Source organism: Panthera onca, chromosome B2 (assembly GCF_046562875.1).
Source record: "Panthera onca isolate mPanOnc1 chromosome B2, mPanOnc1 haplotype 2, whole genome shotgun sequence".
Classification (NCBI taxonomy): domain Eukaryota; kingdom Metazoa; phylum Chordata; class Mammalia; order Carnivora; family Felidae; genus Panthera; species Panthera onca.
In genome coordinates this window covers 150,664,620-150,686,179 of record NC_138343.1, presented here as the reverse complement: position 1 = coordinate 150,686,179, position 21,560 = coordinate 150,664,620, and the positions used below count along the sequence as shown (strand labels likewise).

Below are 21,560 nucleotides of genomic sequence, written 5' to 3'. Positions count from 1 at the left end.
TTTAACATTTATTCATTTTTGAGAATGAGAGAGACAGAGCATGAGTTGGGGAGGGGCAGAGAGAGAGGGAGGCACAGAATTTGAAGCAGGCTCCGGGCCTCTTGGGAGCTGTCAGCACAGGGCCCGAACTCATGGACTGCGAGATCATGACCTGAGCTGAAGTTGGATGCTTAACTGACTGACCCACCCGGGCGCCCCTGAATCAGTATTTTTTGGCTTGGAATGAAGAGTTTTAAATTTGTGTCTGATCTAGAGACGGAATACCCAAGGGAAAAGAGTAGACCGGAATAATTGAATGTATAGATATATACATTCAGTTATATTCTGAATATATATATGTATATATGTGGCTATATATATTTATTGTTGAATTCTATCAGGAGAATCTGAGTGAGGGCCTTGATCAGTGAAGAGAATTTGGGAGAAGTTGATGGTCTTTCCCAGTGGACTCAGGCAGGCTGTTTCCTTCAGGGGGGTAGGGAAATAGGGAGCTCGTCTGAGGTTGTGAGTGAAAGCAAGGTTTAGCTTAGGAGCCATTTGTGAATCTTCAGCTATTGGTGCCATATCTTTTCTGATGGGAATGGAAATCAGGAGTGGGTGGGCTGGAGGAGCCATGGGCTAGAAGGAGTGCAAACTTTTGCAAACATAATGAATGAAAGGGAAGCCACATGGTACTCTAAATCCTAGAACCTTTGTCTGTTACCTTGAAAAATCATCCACACTCTCAGCTAATACTGTCTGCTGAGAGGTCAACTTTTCACAAATTTCCGGTACTCTTGTGGTCACAGCTGCCTGCCAGGTTCTTTTAAGGTTCAGTTCCAAACGTGTGTGTGAGAAATCCTCGAGGTGACGAGGTGAAGTCTAATAACTAGAATTAATAATAAATTCAGTGCCCATCATGTCGGTGCCTTCTGCGGACGGGCCTCCCACTGTGCCCTGCATGCCCTTTGCAAAAACGCTGAAGACCCAGGCCTTCTCCTCACTGTACACAGGAGACAGGGGGACGTGATCGGCCATGTGCAGCGAGCAAGGCTGGGCTGGGAAAGGCCGGGAGGGTCCACAGCGTTTTGGGGGCAGCTGACCAGCCTTAGGGAGCCCCCAAGGCAGCCTTCCAGGCACAGCTTTCCGTGCGTGCCCGGCCCACCTGCCGGTCTGCCTGCCTGCCTAGGGTCTCAGCTGCAGGCTGCTGCACAGAGCACATTCCAACCCCAAATTACACGCACGCAAGTTGAATTTCGGGCACTCTTACACTGTAGGATTTCGACAGGCCCTCGGGTGGCTGCGCGTAAACTTTTCAAAGGAGAGCCGCCCAGGGTGTCATTGGAACGCACGCGCTCCAGGGCAGGTGGCTCAGGAGCTGCGGAGAGCGTGAGGCCGCCGGCAGAGAACAAAGGCAGAGGCGGGCAGGGGCGGTGGCGGAGGACGCAGAGCCAGGAAATGGGCGAGGGCTCTCACAGCCCCCCGAGACACAGCCCACCGGGGCGGTGCCGGGACGAGGGGAGCCCGGGGGGAAGGGGGCGGGGCGCTCGGGATTGAGGGGGAGGGGCGGCCCCCTTGGAGAGAAGGTCCCTCGGGAGAGAGGAATAGGAGGACGGGGACCCCCGCGCGGGGAAGGGTGCGGAGGCCGCGGAGGATCCCTTGGGGTGAGGGGAGGGGAGGGGCCCCGGAGGGTCCCTCGGGCGAGGAGGGGGGGGAGGGGCGGCGGGGGGCGGCGGGGACCCCTGTGGGGAGGGGGCGGAGGCCGCGGCGGGGCCCTTGGGGTGGCCGGGGTGGGGGTGGGGAGAAGGGGAAGGGGAGGCGGAGACCCCTGAGGGAGGGGGCGGAGGCAGCGTTGGGGCCCCGGGGTGAGGCTTGGGGGAGCGGCGGCGAGGACCCCTGGGGGTTGGGGGCGGAGGGACCCTCGGGCGAGGAGGGGGGGGGGCGGCGGGGACCCCTCCTCCAGGGGGAGGGGGCGGAGGATTCCCCCCCGCCCCCCCTCCCCTCCCCTCCCCTCCCCTCCCCTCCCCGGGAGAGGCGGGGCGGCGGCGGGGACCCCCGGGCGGGGCGGCGCGGGCGCGGTGGGAGGAGAGGGGCTGACGTGTGGCGGGGCCGGGCCGGGCCGGGGGCCGCGGGGAGGGGGCGGCAGCGAGCGCGCCAAGCGGCGGCGGGCCGGGGCGGGGCTGGGGGCTGAGGGGACGGCGGGAGGTGGGGCCGCGGAGCGCGCCGGGCTGCGGCGGGCCGGGCGGTGGGGTGGCGGCGGCGCGGCGGCGGCGGCCGGAGGATCGCGCGGGGCCGCGGCGAGCGGCGGGGCGGGAGCGGCGGAGGGCCGGGGGCCGAGGGGGGCCGCGGCGGGCGGCGGGCGGCGGGCGGGGAGCCGGCGGCGGAAGGGCGCGGCGCGCGGGGCCCGGGAGCGCCGGCGCGGCGGGGACGGCCGAGGCCGGCGGCCGGGGCGCCGCGGCGGAGCGGGCCGGCGCGGCGAGCGGCCGGCGGGGCTGAGGCGCGCGGGCCGCCGGCGGCCTCCTTCCGCCCCCTCGGCCGCGGCGGCCCGGCGGCGCGCTGGCGGCGGCCATGGCGGTGGCGGCGGCGCTGGCGGGCCGCGGGGCGCGCGGCGGCAGGGGCCGGCCCCCGGGCGGCGGCGGGCGGGCGGAGGGGGCGGGGCCCGGGCGGCGGGCGGCCCGCGCGGCGGCGGCGGCGGCGGCGGCGGCGGCGGCGGCGGCGGCCGGGACGAGGCGGCGGCGGCGGCGGAGGCGGCGGCGCGGGGCGCTAGGGCTGATGGCGGCGGCGGCCGGCCCCGGGACGGCGCTGTCCCCGCGGCCGTGCGACAGCGACCCGGCCACCCCCGGAGCGCCGTCCCCGAAGGTGAGGAGCGGCGCCGGGCGGGGCGGGGCGGGGACGGGCCGGGGGCGGGGGTGGGGGGGGGGGAGCCGAGGCGGGCGGCGGGGCCGGGCCGCGCGTTTCCCGCCCGGACGGGCCGCAGGCCGTGGCGCACTCCCCCACCCCCCACCCCCCGAGGCCGCCCGGCTGCCCGGTCGGTCCCCGAGGCGGCGGGGGGAGGCCTGGCCCGCGGGTGCCGGGTTCGGAGAGCGCCTCGCGGAAGCGGCCCCGGGGCTGCGGCCGGTCCGGCCTCGTGCGGGGACTCGGGCCCGGTGGAGCCCCCGGGCGCCCCCGCCAGCACCCCCTGGAGTCCGCTAAGTCGCAGGAACTGAGTGGCGGCCGGCGCGCGGCTCCGCCGGCGAACTTAGTTTTTACCGCCCTTGGGGACGCAGCCATGCCGCTGGCTTGTGCGGAACCGCCGGGGGGTGGGGGGGGGGGCGCCGGGGGTCACCCCGGTCCTTCGTGCACCTGCGCGGGCGGGGGCCGCGGCGTCAGAGCACCGCCCGGGAAGCCGTGCCTTCAGCTCTGCGTTTTTAACTTTTCTGGACTGTTTCAACTTTTTAAGCAAGAGGAGTATACTTAAATCGACATACAAGTGCTCAAAATGCCCAGAAGCGAGTAAAACAGCCAAAGAAAACAAAACAACCAAAACCCAAAAAACGGCAACAAAACCCCCCTTGGATCAATTTGCCTAAAGGGAGTTATGCCTGAAATGTTGACTCTGAACTGCCTTAATCGTGATGCTTACTGTTAAATGCTATTTTTTTGGAGAATACATTTATTTTCTGCTCTCCATCTCTTACCTGGTTGCCTTTCTTAATAGGAATGTACCAGGGCTCTGTAATTGAATGGTGCTTATACGGAAACCAAAACGGACAATGTAGCGTATGTTTATCTGTTTGGGAAAGAATCTGAGTAAATTCCTAATAGCTGGAGCCGTCGGAGGCTAAGGATCATCATGGTGATATGAACTAACTTTATAGGGCACTCAGTATCTGCTAGGCCTTGATCTAAGCGCTGCCCAGTGTTCAGCTCATTTAACCCTTCCCTTAGGCAAGCCCTGCAGGCTCAGTGATGGTCTCAGAACCGGAGCGGCTGGCAGACAGCCCCTGGGCTGGTGAAGGGTAGTGCCCTGTGAGCGCCCCCCGTCCAGCTGTGGCATGGCCAGCGACTTTTATAGTTGTCTTCTACTTTTTACAGTTGTCTTTTATATAGCAAGAGGACCATGGTATTGAACAGCATTGTATTTGTCTGACAAATCTATGTTTCGTTGATTACTTTTTTCAAAAGGTATTTTTGTGAGCGTTACAATCATCAAGCTTTAGCTAATATGTGAGTAAGTCAGTTTCCTGACATTTGACGCATCGCTCCTTTCTGAGTGGATGGTGCAACTTGGTCTTGACGTTACTGTCTCCTCACGGACAATGTCGCCTAAACATGTTGAAGCCTCCCGTTGGCTGGGGTGTGTACTGTGTGCTGCTGTATAGACGAATGACTCTTATTAGGGCACGTTTTTGCTAAATGTTTGCAATGTAAGAAAAAAATGAACAGGATCGGTAACTTGTCCCTAGTCCTCGTATACCCTTTTCCCATGGGAATAGAAATATGTAAGAGAGCCCGTTAGCATAGTCCGATCAACCAGCCATACGTTGAGTTAAGCACTAAATGATCCACACGATTGTTTGTTTTTTTCCCGTAGCTGGGATAGGAGGGTTTGCTTTAATTTTAGTGTTGCAGCAATTTTACATGTTTGTTTAAACCACAGGGCGTTTTAAAAGGTCGGTTTAGATTTACAGGTTAATTGAGAATTTTCTTATTTTGATTATTGCAGATCACTTTTTAGGTTTTTTTTTTTTTTTTCCCAGGTCTCACCAAGCCAGATTCTTGGCCCCTTTTAATTGCAGTAGAAAGTTAACATTTGTGTAGTAGGTTGTCCTTAAAAAGCCTTTAAGTTGAGCCTTTTAGCAGGTCTGGGATGAGACGTAATCCTGTGTTCCTTATTTTTTATTGTTTCTTATGTTTTGAATGTTTCAAATGTATAGGATGATAATGAAGATAATTCAAACGATGGGACCCAACCATCCAAGAGGAGGCGAATGGGCTCTGGAGATAGCTCTAGGAGCTGTGAGACTCCAAGTCAGGATCTCGGGTACTGTCGTTTCATTGCTCAGTAGTAGTTCTGTGGTGTGTCTCTCTCTGCACCCTCTCCCTCCTCCCCCCTCCCCCCTCCCCCTCCCCCCTCCCCCCTCCCCAGCCCAGGCCAGGGCAGACACTACCGATGCTGTTGCTACTCCGTGCAATTAAATGTTTTCATTGTGATAAAATACACATAAAATTCATCATCTTAACTATTTTGATGACATTCACGATGTCGTAGAGCTGTCACCACCAGCTTTGTCTAAAACGTTTTCACTGCTGCCAACGGAAACTTCGTAATCATCAAGGAATAAAAGTTGCCATTTTCCTCTTTCCCCAGCCCCTGGCAACCGTTATTCGACTCACTGTCTTAATGAACTTGCCTATGTTAGGGGTACCTCGTATAATATTTAGGGAATCCTACAGTGTTTGTCCTGTTGTGTCTGGCTTATTTCAGTTAGCATCGTTTCTTGAAAGTTCCTCCGTGTTGTGTGTGTGTTAGGACTTCCTTTCTCTCTAAGCCTGTGTCGTACTCCACCGTGTGGACCGTGCATTTCGTTCGCACTTTCCTCTACTGAGGAGGTAGGGTTGTTTTCCTCTTTTGGCTGTTGTGAATAACGCTGCTGTGAATGTGGGGATATAAGTACCTGTCCAGAGTCCCTGTTGTAAAGTAATTTTTTGGTAATGTTTATTTTTGAGAGCGAGAAAGAGAGGCTGTGAGCGTGAGTGGGGGAGGGGCAGAGAGCGAGAGGGGGACACAACCCAAAACAAGCTCCAGGCTCTGAGGTGTCAGCACAGAGCCCAACGCGGGGCTCGAACCCATGAACCGTGAGATCGTGACTTGAGCCGAAGTCGGACGCTCAACCGACTGAGCCATCCAGGCGCTCACGGTCCCTGTGTTCAGTTCCTTTGGGTATATCCCGTGGAGAAAAATAGCTGGTTCATACTGGAATTCTGTTTTTAGCTTTTGAGGACCCCCCCAAACTGATTTCCGCAGCAGACTCCCCATTCTCTGTTCCTACTAGCAGTGCACACAGTTGCAGTTTGCTCACGTCCTTCCCGATTTGTTTTTCCCAGTTCTTGCGATTGTGGCCGTCCTAAGAGATATGAGCTGGCACCTCACTGTGGCTTTGGTTTGAATTTCCATAAGGACTAGTGATGTTGACCATCTTGTCATGTGCTTTTTTGTAAATCTTTTGGGGAAATGTCTACTTAAGTGTTTTCGCCCTTTTTAAGTTGGGTTGTTTGTTTTTTTGTTGTTGAGTTGCAGTGTTTTAGGCATTCTGGACGTTCATCCCTTGTGAGGTGCGGGACTCGCAGATACTTTCTTCTATTCCATAGTTTGCCTTTTCACTCCATTGGTAGTGTCCTTTGATGCACACAATTTTTAATTCTGAAGTCCAAATGATTACTTTTCTTTTGTTGCTCATGACTTTGGTGTCAGATCTACAATCCATCGCCAGATCTGAGATCATGAAGAGCGACTCCTGTGTTTTCTTCTAAGAGTTTTCTAGTTTTGGTTCTTGTACTGAGGTTGTTGACCTATTTTTGAATGTGGTAGGAGGTTAGGGTCCAATTTCATGCTTTTGCATTTGGATGTCCAGTTTCCCAGCACTAGTTTTGAAGAAACCTCTTCTTTTTGTTTGTCACTTTTAATCGGGTTCATAAAACCGTCCCATTCTCGCCTCTGTTGTCCGTTGATGAGATTTAGAGGTTGCGTTGGCCAGGTCCAGAAACCTGTAGTCAGCTCTTCAGGATTGGGGTCGATGGGCAATACACTGGCACCATCAGACTAGGTCTGTTCTCTTTCTGTTCTCTTCTGGATTTGTGGAGTCTTTGAGAACAAACGACTGGTCTGTAGTTCAGTTCATTGAGTAACGGGTTTTGGAGTGTTGCTTTCTTCGCTGTTTGTGACTCACTGAATAGCAGATGGGAAAAAGGTTGATGACTTGGTACCTTGGGTGGACGAAAGAGTGGACATTGGGTGTGAAGCCTGAGACTGAGAATTCAGAATGGGTATCGCCACCGTGTTGTGGCCGTGTAGATCTCTTACGCTACAAAATTCCTTTACTCCTCCCGGTTGTGAGTGGCGTACGAAGTGTCTGGTGTTCCGTGTTTAGTGGCGCACGTGGTTGCTTCCTTTCCCTCTGCCTGTTTTGTATTCTTGGGACACACGTGAGACCTGGGAGCTGGTTTGTATCGCAGAGTCAGAAGACGGAGTGAGCACTTAAATAATTAAAGTAGTTGTACAAAGTTCTTAAAAATAAACATTCTCAAAAATAGATCCCCCCAAAATAGAAATGATTAAAATTTAATAAAAGCCACATTTAAGGCATAATGCGTATTTCTGTGCTTAGCTTTAGCTACTATCCAGCAGAAAATTTGATAGAGTACAAATGGCCACCTGATGAAACAGGAGAATACTATATGCTTCAAGAGCAAGTCAGTGAATATTTGGGTGTGACCTCCTTTAAGCGGAAATATCCAGGTATTAAGTCTTAGTTTATGTAACAGATTAAGTCTAACTTTTAACTAATCGGGATTCTTTCGGATAGGTTGTCAATTTCCGAATACTCGAGTATGGATCATTTGTAACGCACTTTATGTTCTGCTGGCTGCTTTTCATTTGCTGCTGTCACCCAACATCTCTCTCTACTCCCAGTCGACTCTCCTGCCTTATAAACTGACTTAAAAGTGAAATGAGGAAGGTGAATTTCCTGGGGAATGTTGTAGAAAAAGTCATTGTATAGCTATAAGCACCAGGGCTCTGGTCCTTGGCCGTTGCTCCCTGACCTTCGCCACGGAGGCAGCTGCACGGGCTGGGTCTGCATTTGAGAAAGGCTATCTGTGTCAACTAAGTTATTCTTGCCGTGGGTTAACTTTTATTTCTTAAATTCGTAAGATTGCATGGTCTCTAATAATCTTTGGAAAAGATAACACGCAGTACTTTTAAATCTGTGAAGAGTTTAACTTTGGAAACTTTTTAAGAAGTTTTTTAAGTTTTTAAAGTTTTACGTATGCATAATGTCACAAATGTAAAAGACTTTTTAATAGTCTTCCGTTTGCTTTTTTTTTTTGGAGATTTAGAGCGACGAGATCTGTCTCACAAAGAGAAGCTCTACCTGAGGGAGCTGAATGTCATCACAGAAACTCAGTGCACTCTAGGTAACGCTCTGCATGCGAAGGTTGAGAGCGTACGTTCTCGATGCGGTACTGGATGGGCATCGATCCCCTTTCTTAAAGGATTTTACAAAATTAGTAAAATAGATTGAAGTATTTAAGTGCTAGATTGTTTACTTTTAGTTTTTGTGAAAAGAAAGGAAAATGACGTTTTATAGCAATATCATTTTCTATTAGCTTTCACGGAAGCGTCAGAGCATGTGTTATGTGGGAAGTTTTACAGTAGTTTTTAAAAGTGTGGGTCTTTATCTCTTAAAAGGCACATTTTGCTCAGTTTTTAGTTCTGTATCATTATCTCCATGCTTGCTTTGCAGTTTTTCTTACATAAACATAGTAGTGCAATGTGGGTACTTTTTAACACAAAACCGTGGGTGTTTGTCACAGGGATTGGTTTCATCTGATACTATGAGTCTTGAAAATTACGTGTATGGCTTGTGTGTGTGCTGATGCTTCTGTTGAAATTGTAATGGACTTGTATAGTGTTTCTAGTGTATTGATTTGAAGACCAAGAATTGGGATACATTGAAAAACTTTTTTTTTCTTCTAATATCATTACTTAGTTAAGGATATTGGATTAGGAATAATCCTTGGGGTGCCTGGGTGGCTCAGTTGGTTAATAAGCGTCCATGACTTCGACTCAGGTCATGATCTCATGGCTTGTGGGTTCGAGTCCTTTGTCAGGCTCTGTGCTGACAGCTCAGAGCCTGGAGCCCGCTTCAGATTCTGTGTCTGTCTGTCTGTCTCTCTCTTCTCTCTGCCTCTCCCCTGCTCACTCTCTCTCTCAAAAATAAACATTAAAAATAAAAAAAAAATCCTTAATCTTGAATTGTCTATGGTTAGTGTGCATCATTACTTAGCAATTGTTTTTATTTTTTATTTTTTTATTAAAATTTTTTTTTTTTTAATGTTTTATTTATTTTTGAGACAGGGAGAGACAGAGCATGAACAGGGGAGGGTCAGAGAGAGGGAGACACAGAATCTGAAACAGGCTCCAGGCTCTGAGCTGTCAGCACAGAGCCCGACGCGGGGCTTGAACTCACGGACCGAGAGATCATGACCTGAGCCGAAGTCGGCCGCTTAACCGACTGAGCCACCCAGGTGCCCCTTAGCAAGTGTTTTTAATAAAGAGATACATGTTTTTAGTACTTTGATCTTAAAAAAATTTTTGGTTGAAAAATTGATATATTTTCCTTGGACTCTTTAAAAATTTTTTTTTTTAGTATTTATTTTTGAGAGAGAGACAGAGCGTGAGCAGGGGAGGGGCAGAGAGAGAGGGAGGCACAGAATACGAAGCAGTTCCAGGCTCTGAGCTGTCAGCACACAACCCAACGTGGGGCTTGAACTCATGAACTGCAAGATCGTGACCTGACCCGAAGTCAGACGCTCAACTGAGCCACCCAGGTGCCCCTCCTTTGCATCTTTGATGAGCTTTTATTTATTTTATTTTTTTCAATTTAAGTTTATTTATTTATTTTTGAGAGAAAGAGAGTAAGCAGAGGAGGGGGCAGACAGAGAGGGAGAGAGAGAGAATTCCAAGCAGGCTCCACACTGTCAGCACAGAGCCTGAGGTGGGGCTTGAACTCACGAACCTTGAGATCATGAACTGAAATCAAGAGTTGGACACTTAACTGACTGAGCCACCCAGGCGCCACCATGAGCTTTTTAAAAATTGTTTGACTTTATATTATGAATATTGTTTTACTATTTTTGAATATATTACAGTATTTTTCTTGGACTATTGGAAAACCTTTAAAGAGTAGTTTGAAGGAAAAGCAAATTTTGAAAAATGGTTTTGTTCACTTAACCTTAAAAGAGCTTTTCTACCATCCTTTTTTTTGTCTACCATAGGTTTAACAGCATTGCGCAGTGATGAAGTGATTGATTTAATGATAAAAGAGTACCCAGCCAAACATGCTGAGTATTCTGTTATTTTACAAGAAAAAGAACGTCAGCGAATTACAGATCATTATAAAGAGTATTCTGTAAGTATTGAGTGACTACCGTCTTTTAGTCGGTTTAGGGAGAACGACATTTTGTAAGGTTATATGTGATTTCCGAAATGTAATATTTTTATTTCAGCAAATGCAACAACAGAATACTCAGAAAGTTGAAGCCAGCAAAGTGCCCGAGTACATTAAGAAAGCTGCCAAAAAAGCAGCCGAATTTAACAGCAACTTGAACCGGGAGCGCATGGAAGAGAGAAGAGCGTATTTTGACTTGCAGACACACGTAGGATTGCTTACATTTATTAGCTCCTGAACCTCACTTATTGCTTGTTATGGTAGAGTGCTTAGTACCTCCTTTATTATTGTTATTTTTTGTACCGGCAGTTGTGTCCTTTTCTGCCCCAGAACTTAAGATAGAATTTTTAACGATGTGCCAGTAACGCTCTGTTCGCACGCGTGCGCGTGTTGGGGGGAGGGACCGTTTGCTTTGTGGCTGACCTGCCGAACGAGACTAATAGGTATGTATCATACTTGTTTGTCCCAAGGGTCATCGTAAGGCACTTCTGCATTTATTGACTTCACTCTCACAGTTGCCCTGTGAGGTTGAAACTAGCCATTTTCTCATTTCATGGACGAGGACGTTGAGCTGCAGGGGTTTTAGAAGTTGCCCGGGCCCCCTTGTTCTTTGGGGGTGAGAAACACACCGCCTTTCCCCAGACACGATGGCCATGGTGAAGAGCCAGATAAAACTCACTTGTACGGCTAGTAACACCACCTGCCCTTGGCTTCTAGTTCTTAGTGTCTCCGATATTTTAGCTTTTGGGGGGAGGAGCGCAGTGGAGCACAAGAGGGATTGTTTTCCTAAAGCCTTGTTTCCTGGCGTGGAATCAGTTTTGTATTTCTCTTCATGTTACCCTAGGTTATCCAGGTGCCTCAAGGGAAGTACAAAGTGTTACCGACAGAGCGAACCAAGGTCAGTTCTTACCCAGTGGCCCTCATCCCGGGACAGTTCCAGGAATATTACAAAAGGTATTTGTTGGTTTTATCAGCATTTCTATTGGGTGTTGGTGAGGGACTTCAGAGTCCTGTGTACTTGCCTCCAGAAAGTTTCTGCTCTGTAAGTCCCGCCCTGACATGCTGTGTGAGGTCTGTCCCTGCTGTCTCCTGTGGCTCTGCGGTGAAGGACACCCTTCGACTGGAATTTGAACGTCTGCTCCTGAAGCCGCCACTGCCTGTCTCCTGCCCACCTCCTGTGTCTCCGTGGACAGGCGCCGGAGCGTCCACAGTGCGCTTCGTGGCCCCGTGGCCCCCGTGTCACTGAAAGCTTGCTGGGAATACAGACTCCCAGGCCTGCGGGCTGTTGGCCGCGTTTTTACGGCCGCCCGCCGGACAGCACCGGCTCAGTCTGCAGAGCGTGTGGAGCGGGGAGCGCGGCCGCCCTGGCCTGGCCGCTGCTTCCACTCCGCGGCGCAAGAACGCCACTTCCCTCTTTCCCAGCCTGGGGGGCACTGAGAGCGAGGCTAACACAGGACCATCTTGTTTGAGAATCTCAGCTTTTACTTCAGCCTTAAACCTTATGCTGTTTAGGATAGAGACCGTTCTTTATAGGGTTTAAAATGGACGATAGGATCATACTATTTGAAAATCCAATTTAAATCATAGCTTAGCGGATTTTAGTTTTTTTATTTTGGGGTCAGCAAATTATTATCTTTTGTTTACTTAAAAAAATTTTTTTTAATGTTTATTTTTGAGAGACAGTGTGAGTGGGGGAGGGGCAGAGAGAGAGGGAGACACAGAATCCCAAGCAGGCTCCGGGCTCTGAGCTGTTGGCACAGAGCCCCGACGCGGGGCTCGAACCCACAAAGTACGAGATCATGACCTGAGCTGACGTCGGACGCTTAACCGACTGAGCCCCCGGACACCTCTGTGCCTGCTTCTTAACGCAGGTTTCCAGTGCGGACAGGGTGCGAAGCGGCGGAGGGCGGGCCGCGGATGGGAACGGCGACAATAAGTCAGCTGCTGCGGGCGCCACCCGACTGGGCGAGCGGTTGTGATGTCCAGTTTCGGACAGGATAGATGATGACACTTGTTAGAATACATGCTTCATAAGCTTTTAAGTAACCTGCTGCTCAAAATTTTGTTCCTTAAATCCAAGTGTTTTGTCTGCCTGTGGCGGACCCACAGATCGCGAGGACTTAGGGAGCTGGGAAGGAGGGGGCGTCAGGCGGCCTGGGGTTTGTGCGGGGTTCCGCCTTCCTCTGCTGATATTTTTATTTTTCTCCTTTTTGGGGTTGAGGATAAAGGACGGAGACATTCTCTTTTGATAGAAAGAATCAAAGGCATATTTTATGCTCTTAGCCTGATGAAAAAATGTTTGGGCTTTTTATGTATTACTCTCCAAAATGAAAACTCATTTATTACATGTGTAATCATTTTCCAGAAGTATTTGCGGTTAACTGAGAAAATTAGGGCCATCTTTGTGGCTCGCAGATTCGTTTGTTCACGTTCCTAATAAAAGGGAACTGAAACCCGTCCCTCTGAACCTCAGGTACTCAGCAGACGAGCTGCGGTATCTGCCGTTAAACACGGCCCTCTACGAGCCCCCGCTGGACCCTGAGCTGCCGGCCCTGGATAGCGATGGTGACTCGGACGACGCCGAGGACGGTCGAGGCGACGAGAAGCGGAAACATAAAGGCACTTCGGTAGGAACATCTCTCTGTACGAGGAGGCGTCGCCTTTAAGTGCGTGCTGACCGCTCTCCCGGAGCACGTCACCCTCTGTTTCAAGGTCGGCGGCGTGTAATTCCCCGAAAGCTGCCATTAGGAAAATGACTCTGTGCCTAGACACAGACTGTGTGCCTTTGTAAGTGTTGTTAAAGTCGCCCCTTTGTAGTTCTCACAGGCAGGTTAGGAAAGGGTACAGACCTTACCGTGCAATTCTGTATTCGGCTGTCTTGGTTTGGGGAGCACGTTCGCTTGTGTGCCTGTTGCGTAATTAATCATCGTAGGCTTCCTACGGGCAGTGTTAAGAGCACCGATCCGTTACCGGGCAAGGTGGCGGCGTCCGCGGGAGCGAAGGAGAGCAGACGCTGTGACGGCAGAGGATTCTGGTTTGACTCGGCCCGTGTGTCAGGCGGCTCGCCACTCTCAGCCTTCACGGTGTCCCACCTGAGCCCGGGAGCGGGCCACCTTCTGGGGGCGGGCGTGTTTGTCACCAGCAACTTCTGAAACATTCAATGATGCGTGTCGCATAAAATCAGATGCCGTTCCAGTATTAAAGTGACAATACCGCTTCTGTCCTGTCATTTTGGGAAAAGGGGCGCTGTGGTGTGGCCAGGACATGTTGGAGGTGACTTTCCTTCATTCTGCCTGTAGGAGTATAAATGAGTCCAACATTTCAGGAGAGCATTTCATGCATGGTATCTACCAAGATTCTTAATTTCCGCAGAATTTGACCTAGCAAATACACTAACAGTTTATCTGAAGGACAAAATTTAAGTAGGAAAAAAATGTCCATTGGAGTGTCAACGGTAGTTTTTATAATGAAAATTAAGAATACACCTCATGTCAACAGTGGGTGATATATTTATACGATAGTAATGAAGTTCAGAGAAGATTTAGTGATGTAATAAAATGCACACAATACTTAATTGAAAAACGTGTATACACAGTGTAATCCAGTTTTGTGTTTTATTTATTTTTATTTTTTTAAATGTTTATTTTAGAGAGAGTGCTTGTGTGTGCATGCACAGGCGGGGGAGGGGCAGACGGAGGGGGACAGAGGATCCAAAGCAGTCTCTGTGCCGACAGCAGAGCCCCATATGGGGCTTAAACTTGCAACCCTTGAGATCGTGACCTGAGCTGAAGTCAGTCGCTTAACCGACTGAGCCCCCCAGGCGCCCCTCAAGTTTTGTGTTTTTTGTGTTTTTTTTTTTTAAATGAGGGGATCTGTGTAGGTGGGGTTTGTGTGTGTGAGTGTGTGAATCTGGTATCTGTGTGTGTGCAGACACACCTAGAAAAATTAAAAGGAGATGCAGTCATGTTCCCAGGAGTTGTCTCAGAATGCTTACCGGAGTGGTTATGGATAACCCAATTGTTTCATTTATAATTTTCATAATTTATATGAACGTAACATTTTTATTTTAATTAGAAAATTTTAAGTCAACAAATGAAGCATTAGATGGTCAGATACCAAGCTTTTAAACTTTGAACACCTAAAACGTATCTGATACTGTCGTGAAGGCTCAGTGATCGCTGCACTGGCCTACGAGCGTGTACTTGAAGAACTTCTTTAGTGACGTTTATTACTCGGTAAAAATATCCTCGCTTATTTAAGACAGTTTATTCCTTAAATAGTTTTTTCTGCGAAACAAGTAGGCTCCCTTGTGATATGGCAAAATGGTGTAGCGCCGGCTGGAGTAGATCACCCTGCTAGTGTTGATTAAGGCGGGACACAAAGTTGGTTAAGGTACAGTCTGCTTTCTGCTGTCGTGTGTAAGACAGATACGTGGTTTTTAACATGACCTGTTTGGTCTCCGCTGGGAAAAGTTTTCTTATAATTATCTTTTTATTTTTAAATTGACGGAACTTTGAAACCTTTTTTTCTTTTTGAATGTTTGCTGTAGTTTTCAGAATTCGCGCTCAAATCTATGTGAATTCCAAGGAATCTTTGTCTTTGCCTTCGACCTCCAGGACAGTTCCTCCGGCAACGTGTCTGAAGGAGAAGGCCTTCCCGAAGGCCAGGAGGAGCCTCTCCCGGGAAGACAGAGATCCAAGGACAAAGCTGCTACTCCAAGAAAAGATGCTTCCAAACGTTCTGTACTGTCCAAGTCAGTCCCTGGGTACAAGGTAGAAGAAAAAAGCCCCTGACTCCGCTTCCTTCCTGAGCAGCCTCTCTCCCCGAGGTAGTTTAACTCTGACTCCAAGTGGTGGAGGCCTGCCTGCTGCGTCCACTGCTGTCCTGTGCTGTGTGCCCTCTGTCAGCTTCCTCCTGTTGTGCTTTATTTTCCTGGTGGCTTTTCTGTCACTTCTGCCTATGGTTTGGCTTCTGTTTTCTGTATATGTACAATCTATAAGAAAATCTTTTTTTGTCTTTTAAACAATAACCAGGCAAGTATGGATTTAAAAAAAATTACTTCCTAGCAGAACTTTATACTTTGTTTCTTTGGGGTAAAGATCATAATTATCTGGCATTTGAAATATCCTAGTATTTTGTATAGCCGAGCATGCTAAGCTGTAAAGTCTGGGTGGATAGACTCTTAGAGTAAGCTGCCTCTCCTGGAGAAAGATCTGGGTTTAATTTAAGTTTACTTGATCCATTTGCCAAATTCAACGAACTCTGTGATAGAAAACAGGAAAACCTGTTATTTACATTGTGGTGATTTTTAGCCTGACCTTGGCAAATAGTCTCTATGCTTCTATGACAAGGATTGAAATGTTATTTAGTGACGTGATCTGGCTTCTGTGTATATATACTTGTTAACTTCCGGAAGTCTGGCTGTTCTCAGAGGAAGGTATTATGCTATCAGCAATATTATTTTTGTGGTTCCTCCTGCTGTCTGTCCCTTCCCCTCCAGAGGCTTAGGTGAGAGGTGAGTGGCCTTATCCCTAGATGGGGGGTTAGGAATGTCCTAAAAAGACTGGAATTAGCCGCACAGTTTTATGTTCTGGGTGGTAATAGTAAAATTGACCATTCATAGGGTCTGGAATGTGTCAGAATATGCTTTCCATTGTGGTTACGAAAGTGTTTTGAAGGAACGTTTTCGAGAAAGGTGATTGGGTAGTTTTACCGAGTGGGATTGTTAAACAGTTGTCGTGTGTCAGATTGGGGTCGCGGTGGATGATCTGGAAGAACAGGGGCGAGCGAGCTGCCAGCCGGCTTCCCTTCCTCAGCCAGAACCTTCTCATGGTTCACTTCCCTTTCTTTTCCTGAAGTGAAAAAAGCAAGTTAACAAATGAGTGTATTTAATCCACATTTAATTAGAAAATGCCTTTATGTGATGATCAATTTTGAAACACACACGTTTTTCCGGCCGATGGCGAGCAAATCCCAAGCTTCATTCGCATCAGATGGCTTGGGGGGGCTGCGGCCGTGTGGTTTTTATACTTGTTTTTACGTATACGGCTTACCTAATTTTTTAAACTGAAGACGTAAATTAATGCTTAATAATCAAAAGCAAATGAACTCCAAAGATTAAATCTTGGAAAGTTAGCCTGGTGTGTGCGTGCTGGTCTGCAAATGGGAGCGGCCGCGCAGAGCACCCTACCCTGTCTGCGTTTCGGAGCCCTTTCAGAGTGAGCCTGAATTCACCATGGGTTCAGAGTGCAGAGTGTCGAAGCAGATGTTTAATAGGGGCTGAAAATGAAGAATTATTCCACAGTATCATTGATTTAATATGCAAGAAATCATATAGATTAACTTACATTGATATGACTCAAGGGAGTGTAATCTGCAAAATACACATTTTATGACTTCTGTGAACATTTTTAGTAGCTTAAAGTGTTTCAGGTATTTCAGAGTTTAGAACAACCAGTATCTAGGCTTCATACGTTAATATGAACATGTTTATTAAAAGTAACCTCTCTATGAAAGATATATTAATAAGCCAAGATGTGCCTAAACATTAGGGTACTTCAAGCTGAAGCTCATATATGCGAATGTGCTGGAGTTAAGGAAAATGATGGCGTAGCTGATGTCTTGCTTAATAAGATTCACTAGTGCTTGCCCTTAATTTGTAGGACACTGTTATTTGGGTTACATTAACCTGAAATTAAAGCATATTGTTAGGAGTCAGGCCTGGGTTGCGAGTATATAATTAAAATCTATACCATGTTTCTGCTGCCGTGAAAGTCTCGCTTATCTTTGGTTATTTTTCAAGCAGGAAAGTGAGGGTATCGTGAGCCTTGTATTTGAGATGCCGAGAGCTGTTCGGATGAGTATTTTAATTTTCTTATCAGCAGTGACACTTTGATGTTGCAGTTTCTAGAACTGTCTCTGTCAGACACGGGGTTCTGTTCCATCCGTCTTCGCAGGAGTTCTGCACACTGTTCCCTTCCTACTCCATCACAGGAGTCTCCTTCAGACACTGGCTTCCCAGCTGGTGGAACTGGGCGTGAGCAGTGTGGCCGGCTTCTCAGAGAGCTGAGTGCTTGAGCGAACAGAGAATCGCCATAGAAAATGCTGCCGAGCTCGCGCTCTCTCTCTCTCTCTCTCTCTCTCTCTCTCTGTTTCTCTGTCTGTCTCCTCCCCTGTCACTCCCTCTTTTCATCAAGATGAAGACTATTGGGTAAGAAAAATTCTAAGTGACTTAACGAAATACTATGATTTCAAGCTTAGAAGTAAACCTAGAATTTTCTTGGTGTCCCTTTTTATCGTAGGTGTTTAATGTATGTTTTAATGGCTGTAGAACTTGAATTGCTCTAGAATGTGAATGACTAGCCTTGTGTTTTCCTCATTTTTGACTTTTGTAAGGGATCTCCCATGAGGAGTTCTCCTTTTAGAGTTTGATACTGTGTAGTTACTTCCCTGACTTCAGTGAAAGATAATCCAGTACGTGGTATGCCAGTGTCTAACTTCAACTACACGTATTAAAGTAGATCTTTCACATTCAGTGCAGGCGGCATAACCAAAGGAGGTGGTTATTTGGCTGTGCTGAGAGGTAGCTTTCTGCTGTATATTACGGCAGTTCCAGATTTGGTCGTCACTGAATCGGAACTTGGGTCCTAGAAGTGCACTTGTAGCTATTTTTTATTTACTGTAGGAAACACAGTGAGAACCTTATTCTTAGAATGTAGCAGCAACGACGGAAGGGGACTGCTTTGTAAGACGCGCACGGCTGAGCACGTGACACTGCCCTTGTGTTGGGGAGCAGGGTATAGAGATACACGTACAGGAGATGTAGAATAGTTAACGGTAAAGTTTTATATGTATGTTTTAACTCCCATGATATTTATTATTTTGTAGAGACGTTTGTGATTGTTTAGAGTTATTGTTTTTATTATATTTATGTATAAGGTTGACTTTTTTTTAAATAAATAAGCCAAAAATTATTTTTGAACGCCTCTGTCATCTTTTGCAAAAGAAAGACAATTAAAAAAAAATAAACTTAAAGAATTAAGAACAAATTGTTTAGGCCTTACAGGTTTTGAAGGTGGCAGTAAGACATTTCAAAGCTGGAATACTATATACAAAGTTAGAGTTTCCTTTAGGCTCCTCTTTGGTTTAATAACTTAGGAGAGGGAAATAGAAGATGCATTTGGCTGGGTTGGGATAAAACAGAAATACAGCAATTTGGTAACTTCCCCCCAGTTCCTGTAGACACACGGTCCTAGCCCATCCATCTTGGCCCACGCTCGCTCTCCTTTTTCTGCCACAGTTACTTACGTATTCCTGTAGCACGACTGAACATCATTTTATTATGGTCAAAACTGGGATGTTTGAATGTTCTCCCTCCCCCGGTAATTGTAGGTGCTGTGAATCTTTTCTTCTTTGTCCTTTTCCATGTGTCGCTAAGTGTGTTTTAAAACCCAAATATACCTTCGTTGGATGGAGCAAATCTTTAATCTGAAAAAAAGAATGGTACTCAAAATATGAGGGTGTGTGTACTTTTTTAAGTTATTTTTTTTGCTTGCTTGAAAACTTTTCTCTTTTGTGTTGTATCTCATACGAATGCTTTCCCCTAAGTATAAGCTCTTTTATTATTAGATATGCAAAGGGAATAATCACAGCTATTTCCCAGAAACATTTGTGCACGTGACAATGTATGGATGAGACATCTTCCAATTAAAAATATTAAAACATTGATTTTATAACTTAGGTTTTATAGATCTATTTTTACAATTTGGGAAATAATCAATTTTTAAACAGAATCAGTATATAAGCTGCTTAAGACTGAGTCTTCTGTTTTATAAGAAGCCTTACTTACGTGTAAAGGTCATTTGGTACCTGAATTTCTTCTTCCAATTAATAGTGCAGTTTGACATTGCATTTAGTTTTTTCCCCTTCCAGCTCATTACGCAGATCTTACTGTGCATGTAGGGAATGTAGAATGCTACACTTAATCCAGACCTAGATCGTGCTGTTAACAAAATTTTAAAACGAAACCTAAGGCTTTAGTCAGTAGGCCGTTGTGTTTTTGAAAGCCGACTCTCTCAAGTTAGGTCTTTCTAAAAGATTGTTAACAAGTTACTAAAAGTAAAGATGAGGCAGTGACAATTCCTTATGAACCCATAGTGAGTACTTCTGGCATGAATTTATAGCCCTCTTCTACCCTTCCAGCCAAAGGTCATTCCAAATGCTCTATGTGGAATTTGTCTGAAGGGTAAGGAGTCCAACAAGAAAGGGAAGGCTGAATCACTTATACACTGCTCCCAGTGTGATAACAGTGGTAAGTATTGACATGTCTTCTTAACATTTTAACCATCCTATTTGTTGCTTCAGAAACCAGGATTTTTAGTTGTCAGCTAGACCTGAATCAAATCTCCAAGTATAGAGGGTAACTTGTAACGCATAGAAAAGAAGCCCATGGGTTTTCATCTCTGGTGATTGGACACTGTAGCCATTCTTGAGAAATCCCGATGCAAACTAGCGTTTTATTGTGCCGTGTTAAATTCAGAACTCTTTTGTGAAATACTAATACTGGTTTTGGTTTAGGCCACCCTTCTTGCCTGGATATGACCATGGAGCTTGTTTCTATGATTAAGACCTACCCTTGGCAGTGTATGGAGTGTAAAACTTGCATTGTGTGTGGACAACCCCACCATGAAGAAGAAATGATGTTCTGTGATGTGTGTGACAGAGGTTATCATACTTTTTGTGTGGGCCTTGATGCTATTCCATCAGGTAAAGATTACAAAAAGGAGTGAAGGGACTGTGCCGTCATTTTCTTAAAGGCTGCATAAACACCGTAAAGATCCTTCTATTGCCAAGAAGTGACCAAAGCTGTGGTTCTGCACATAGTGTCCACGTGCCTTTCGTCCCTAGGTACCCCGGCTAAAGGACAAATGGGTGTCAGGGGGCCTCGTCCAAGTTTTGGAATAGGGCTCAATGTATAGAATGAACTCAAGTCTTTCTAGTGAGAGCTAAAGCAAGAGCATCCGTTTGTTTCAAAACCTTGATTTTATTTTTATGTCCTCTATTCAGAAACTTAACAAAAATGACTGCTATGCCTTTATAAATAGTAAACCAGATTTCTAGAAAATGAGGCAGCATGACAATTCCAGATAACTTTGGAACAGAGCTGAAGAATAAATCACAGTAATTGGACTAAAATGTTACATACGATCGTGTAAATTTAGAACTTACTTGCATAGTTAACACTGTATAATACTTCATGAAACACACGCCTAGAACGGTTTCCTGGGAGTCGTTAAGAAGCGGGTGACTTAAAGTTTGGTAGTGAATCAGATGGAGTAAGTGCCTAGGTGGGGTTCACTGCTGTGCGGTCAGATGCTTGAGAAGTTGAAAGTGCTGTGTCTGGTGCACCAGGACTTGAGAGGATGTTTGCACGTGCAGCCGCCACTGAGCAGCAGAGAAAAAGGCTGAAGATAAGCCCAAGTCAGTAACGGGGTTTATACAGGATATGTACTTTTGAACTTCTAAAGGATGACGGTGTTTGGGTTTCAGAAAGGACTGTGGTAGTTTTTTAAAGGTCCAGATCACCACAATACTGTATGGTATTGATCTCCGCCCCTGCCCCACCCCAACTTGCACTGACTTTTACATGGCATCGATTACACTGGTTGTCCTAAGGGAAGTTTCCATTTTTCTCCTTAAATTAAGTAACTTACAGGTGCCTTTCACGTCACACGTCCACAAAAAAAATATCACTAGTGATAGCTAAGGAAGGAGAGCCAAATAGGTTTACAATTCAGTCCTAAAAAATTAAATTTCATACTAAACTAACAATTTTTCTCCTAGGTCGCTGGATTTGTGACTGTTGTCAGCGAGCCCCCCCAGCACCCAGGAAAGTGGGCAGAAGGGGGAAAAACAGCAAAGAGGGATAAAATAGTTTTTGACCCCAATATTGTAATACGGATTTAAATGAACTACTTGGTGCCAATTTATTTACATTCTTGATTTTTTGCCAATAAAAGATTTCTGAAATTCATGATGTGCTTAAAATGTTAAGTTGATTCATTTGTTATAAGCTACTATTCCTCTTAAAACCAATTTCAGGTAGAGAAATAGCTCATTTTTCTTTCTTTTTTTTTTTTTTTTTTAAAGTCTCTTAGGGCTTTGGCTCTCTCCAGAAATTCAGTGGAAATATATGCAACTTAATTGAAGTACTTAACTTTATTTCTCTTTGGCCTGAAAATTTATTTGCATGAAGTTTTCCTAATCTGTATTGTTTCTGGCCAGTCATGGGTAGCATAACAAAATTACTTAATAATGGACGAATTTTAATTGCTAAGATAGCTGCAGGTGATCAGTGCAAATGACCTTAAC

General features: G+C 46.9%; 1 protein-coding gene across 2 annotated transcripts; it reads left to right on the top strand.

The window, feature by feature from the left end:
* The first annotated feature begins 2,663 nt into the window (after positions 1–2,663).
* Positions 2,664–21,222, top strand: PHF10 (PHD finger protein 10). Of its 2 annotated transcripts, none has more exons than XM_060617128.3 (12): positions 2,664–2,838; positions 4,896–5,002; positions 7,347–7,477; positions 8,077–8,154; positions 10,018–10,151; positions 10,249–10,398; positions 11,035–11,144; positions 12,664–12,817; positions 14,807–14,962; positions 19,392–19,500; positions 19,767–19,955; positions 21,033–21,222. In XM_060617128.3, the coding sequence occupies exons 1-12, from the start codon at positions 2,752–2,754 to the stop codon at positions 21,116–21,118; spliced, it is 1,491 nt and encodes a 496-aa protein (XP_060473111.1). In that variant the 5' UTR covers positions 2,664–2,751; the 3' UTR covers positions 21,119–21,222. The 2 variants fall into 2 exon arrangements, with proteins under 2 accessions (XP_060473111.1, XP_060473110.1); XM_060617127.3 differs by having other exon boundaries at positions 2,665–2,838; positions 8,071–8,154.
* The last annotated feature ends 338 nt before the right edge of the window (positions 21,223–21,560 follow it).

Excerpts from the sequence above, each read along its gene's own strand:
- PHF10 (XM_060617127.3), top strand. The coding sequence starts at position 2,752 with ATGGCGGCGGCGGCCGGCCCCGGGACGGCGCTGTCCCCGCGGCCGTGC. Across the intron at positions 10,399-11,034 it reads ATTTTGACTTGCAGACACAC|GTTATCCAGGTGCCTCAAGG; the intron begins GTAGGATTGCTT and ends ATGTTACCCTAG. Across the intron at positions 12,818-14,806 it reads GGAAACATAAAGGCACTTCG|GACAGTTCCTCCGGCAACGT; the intron begins GTAGGAACATCT and ends TTCGACCTCCAG.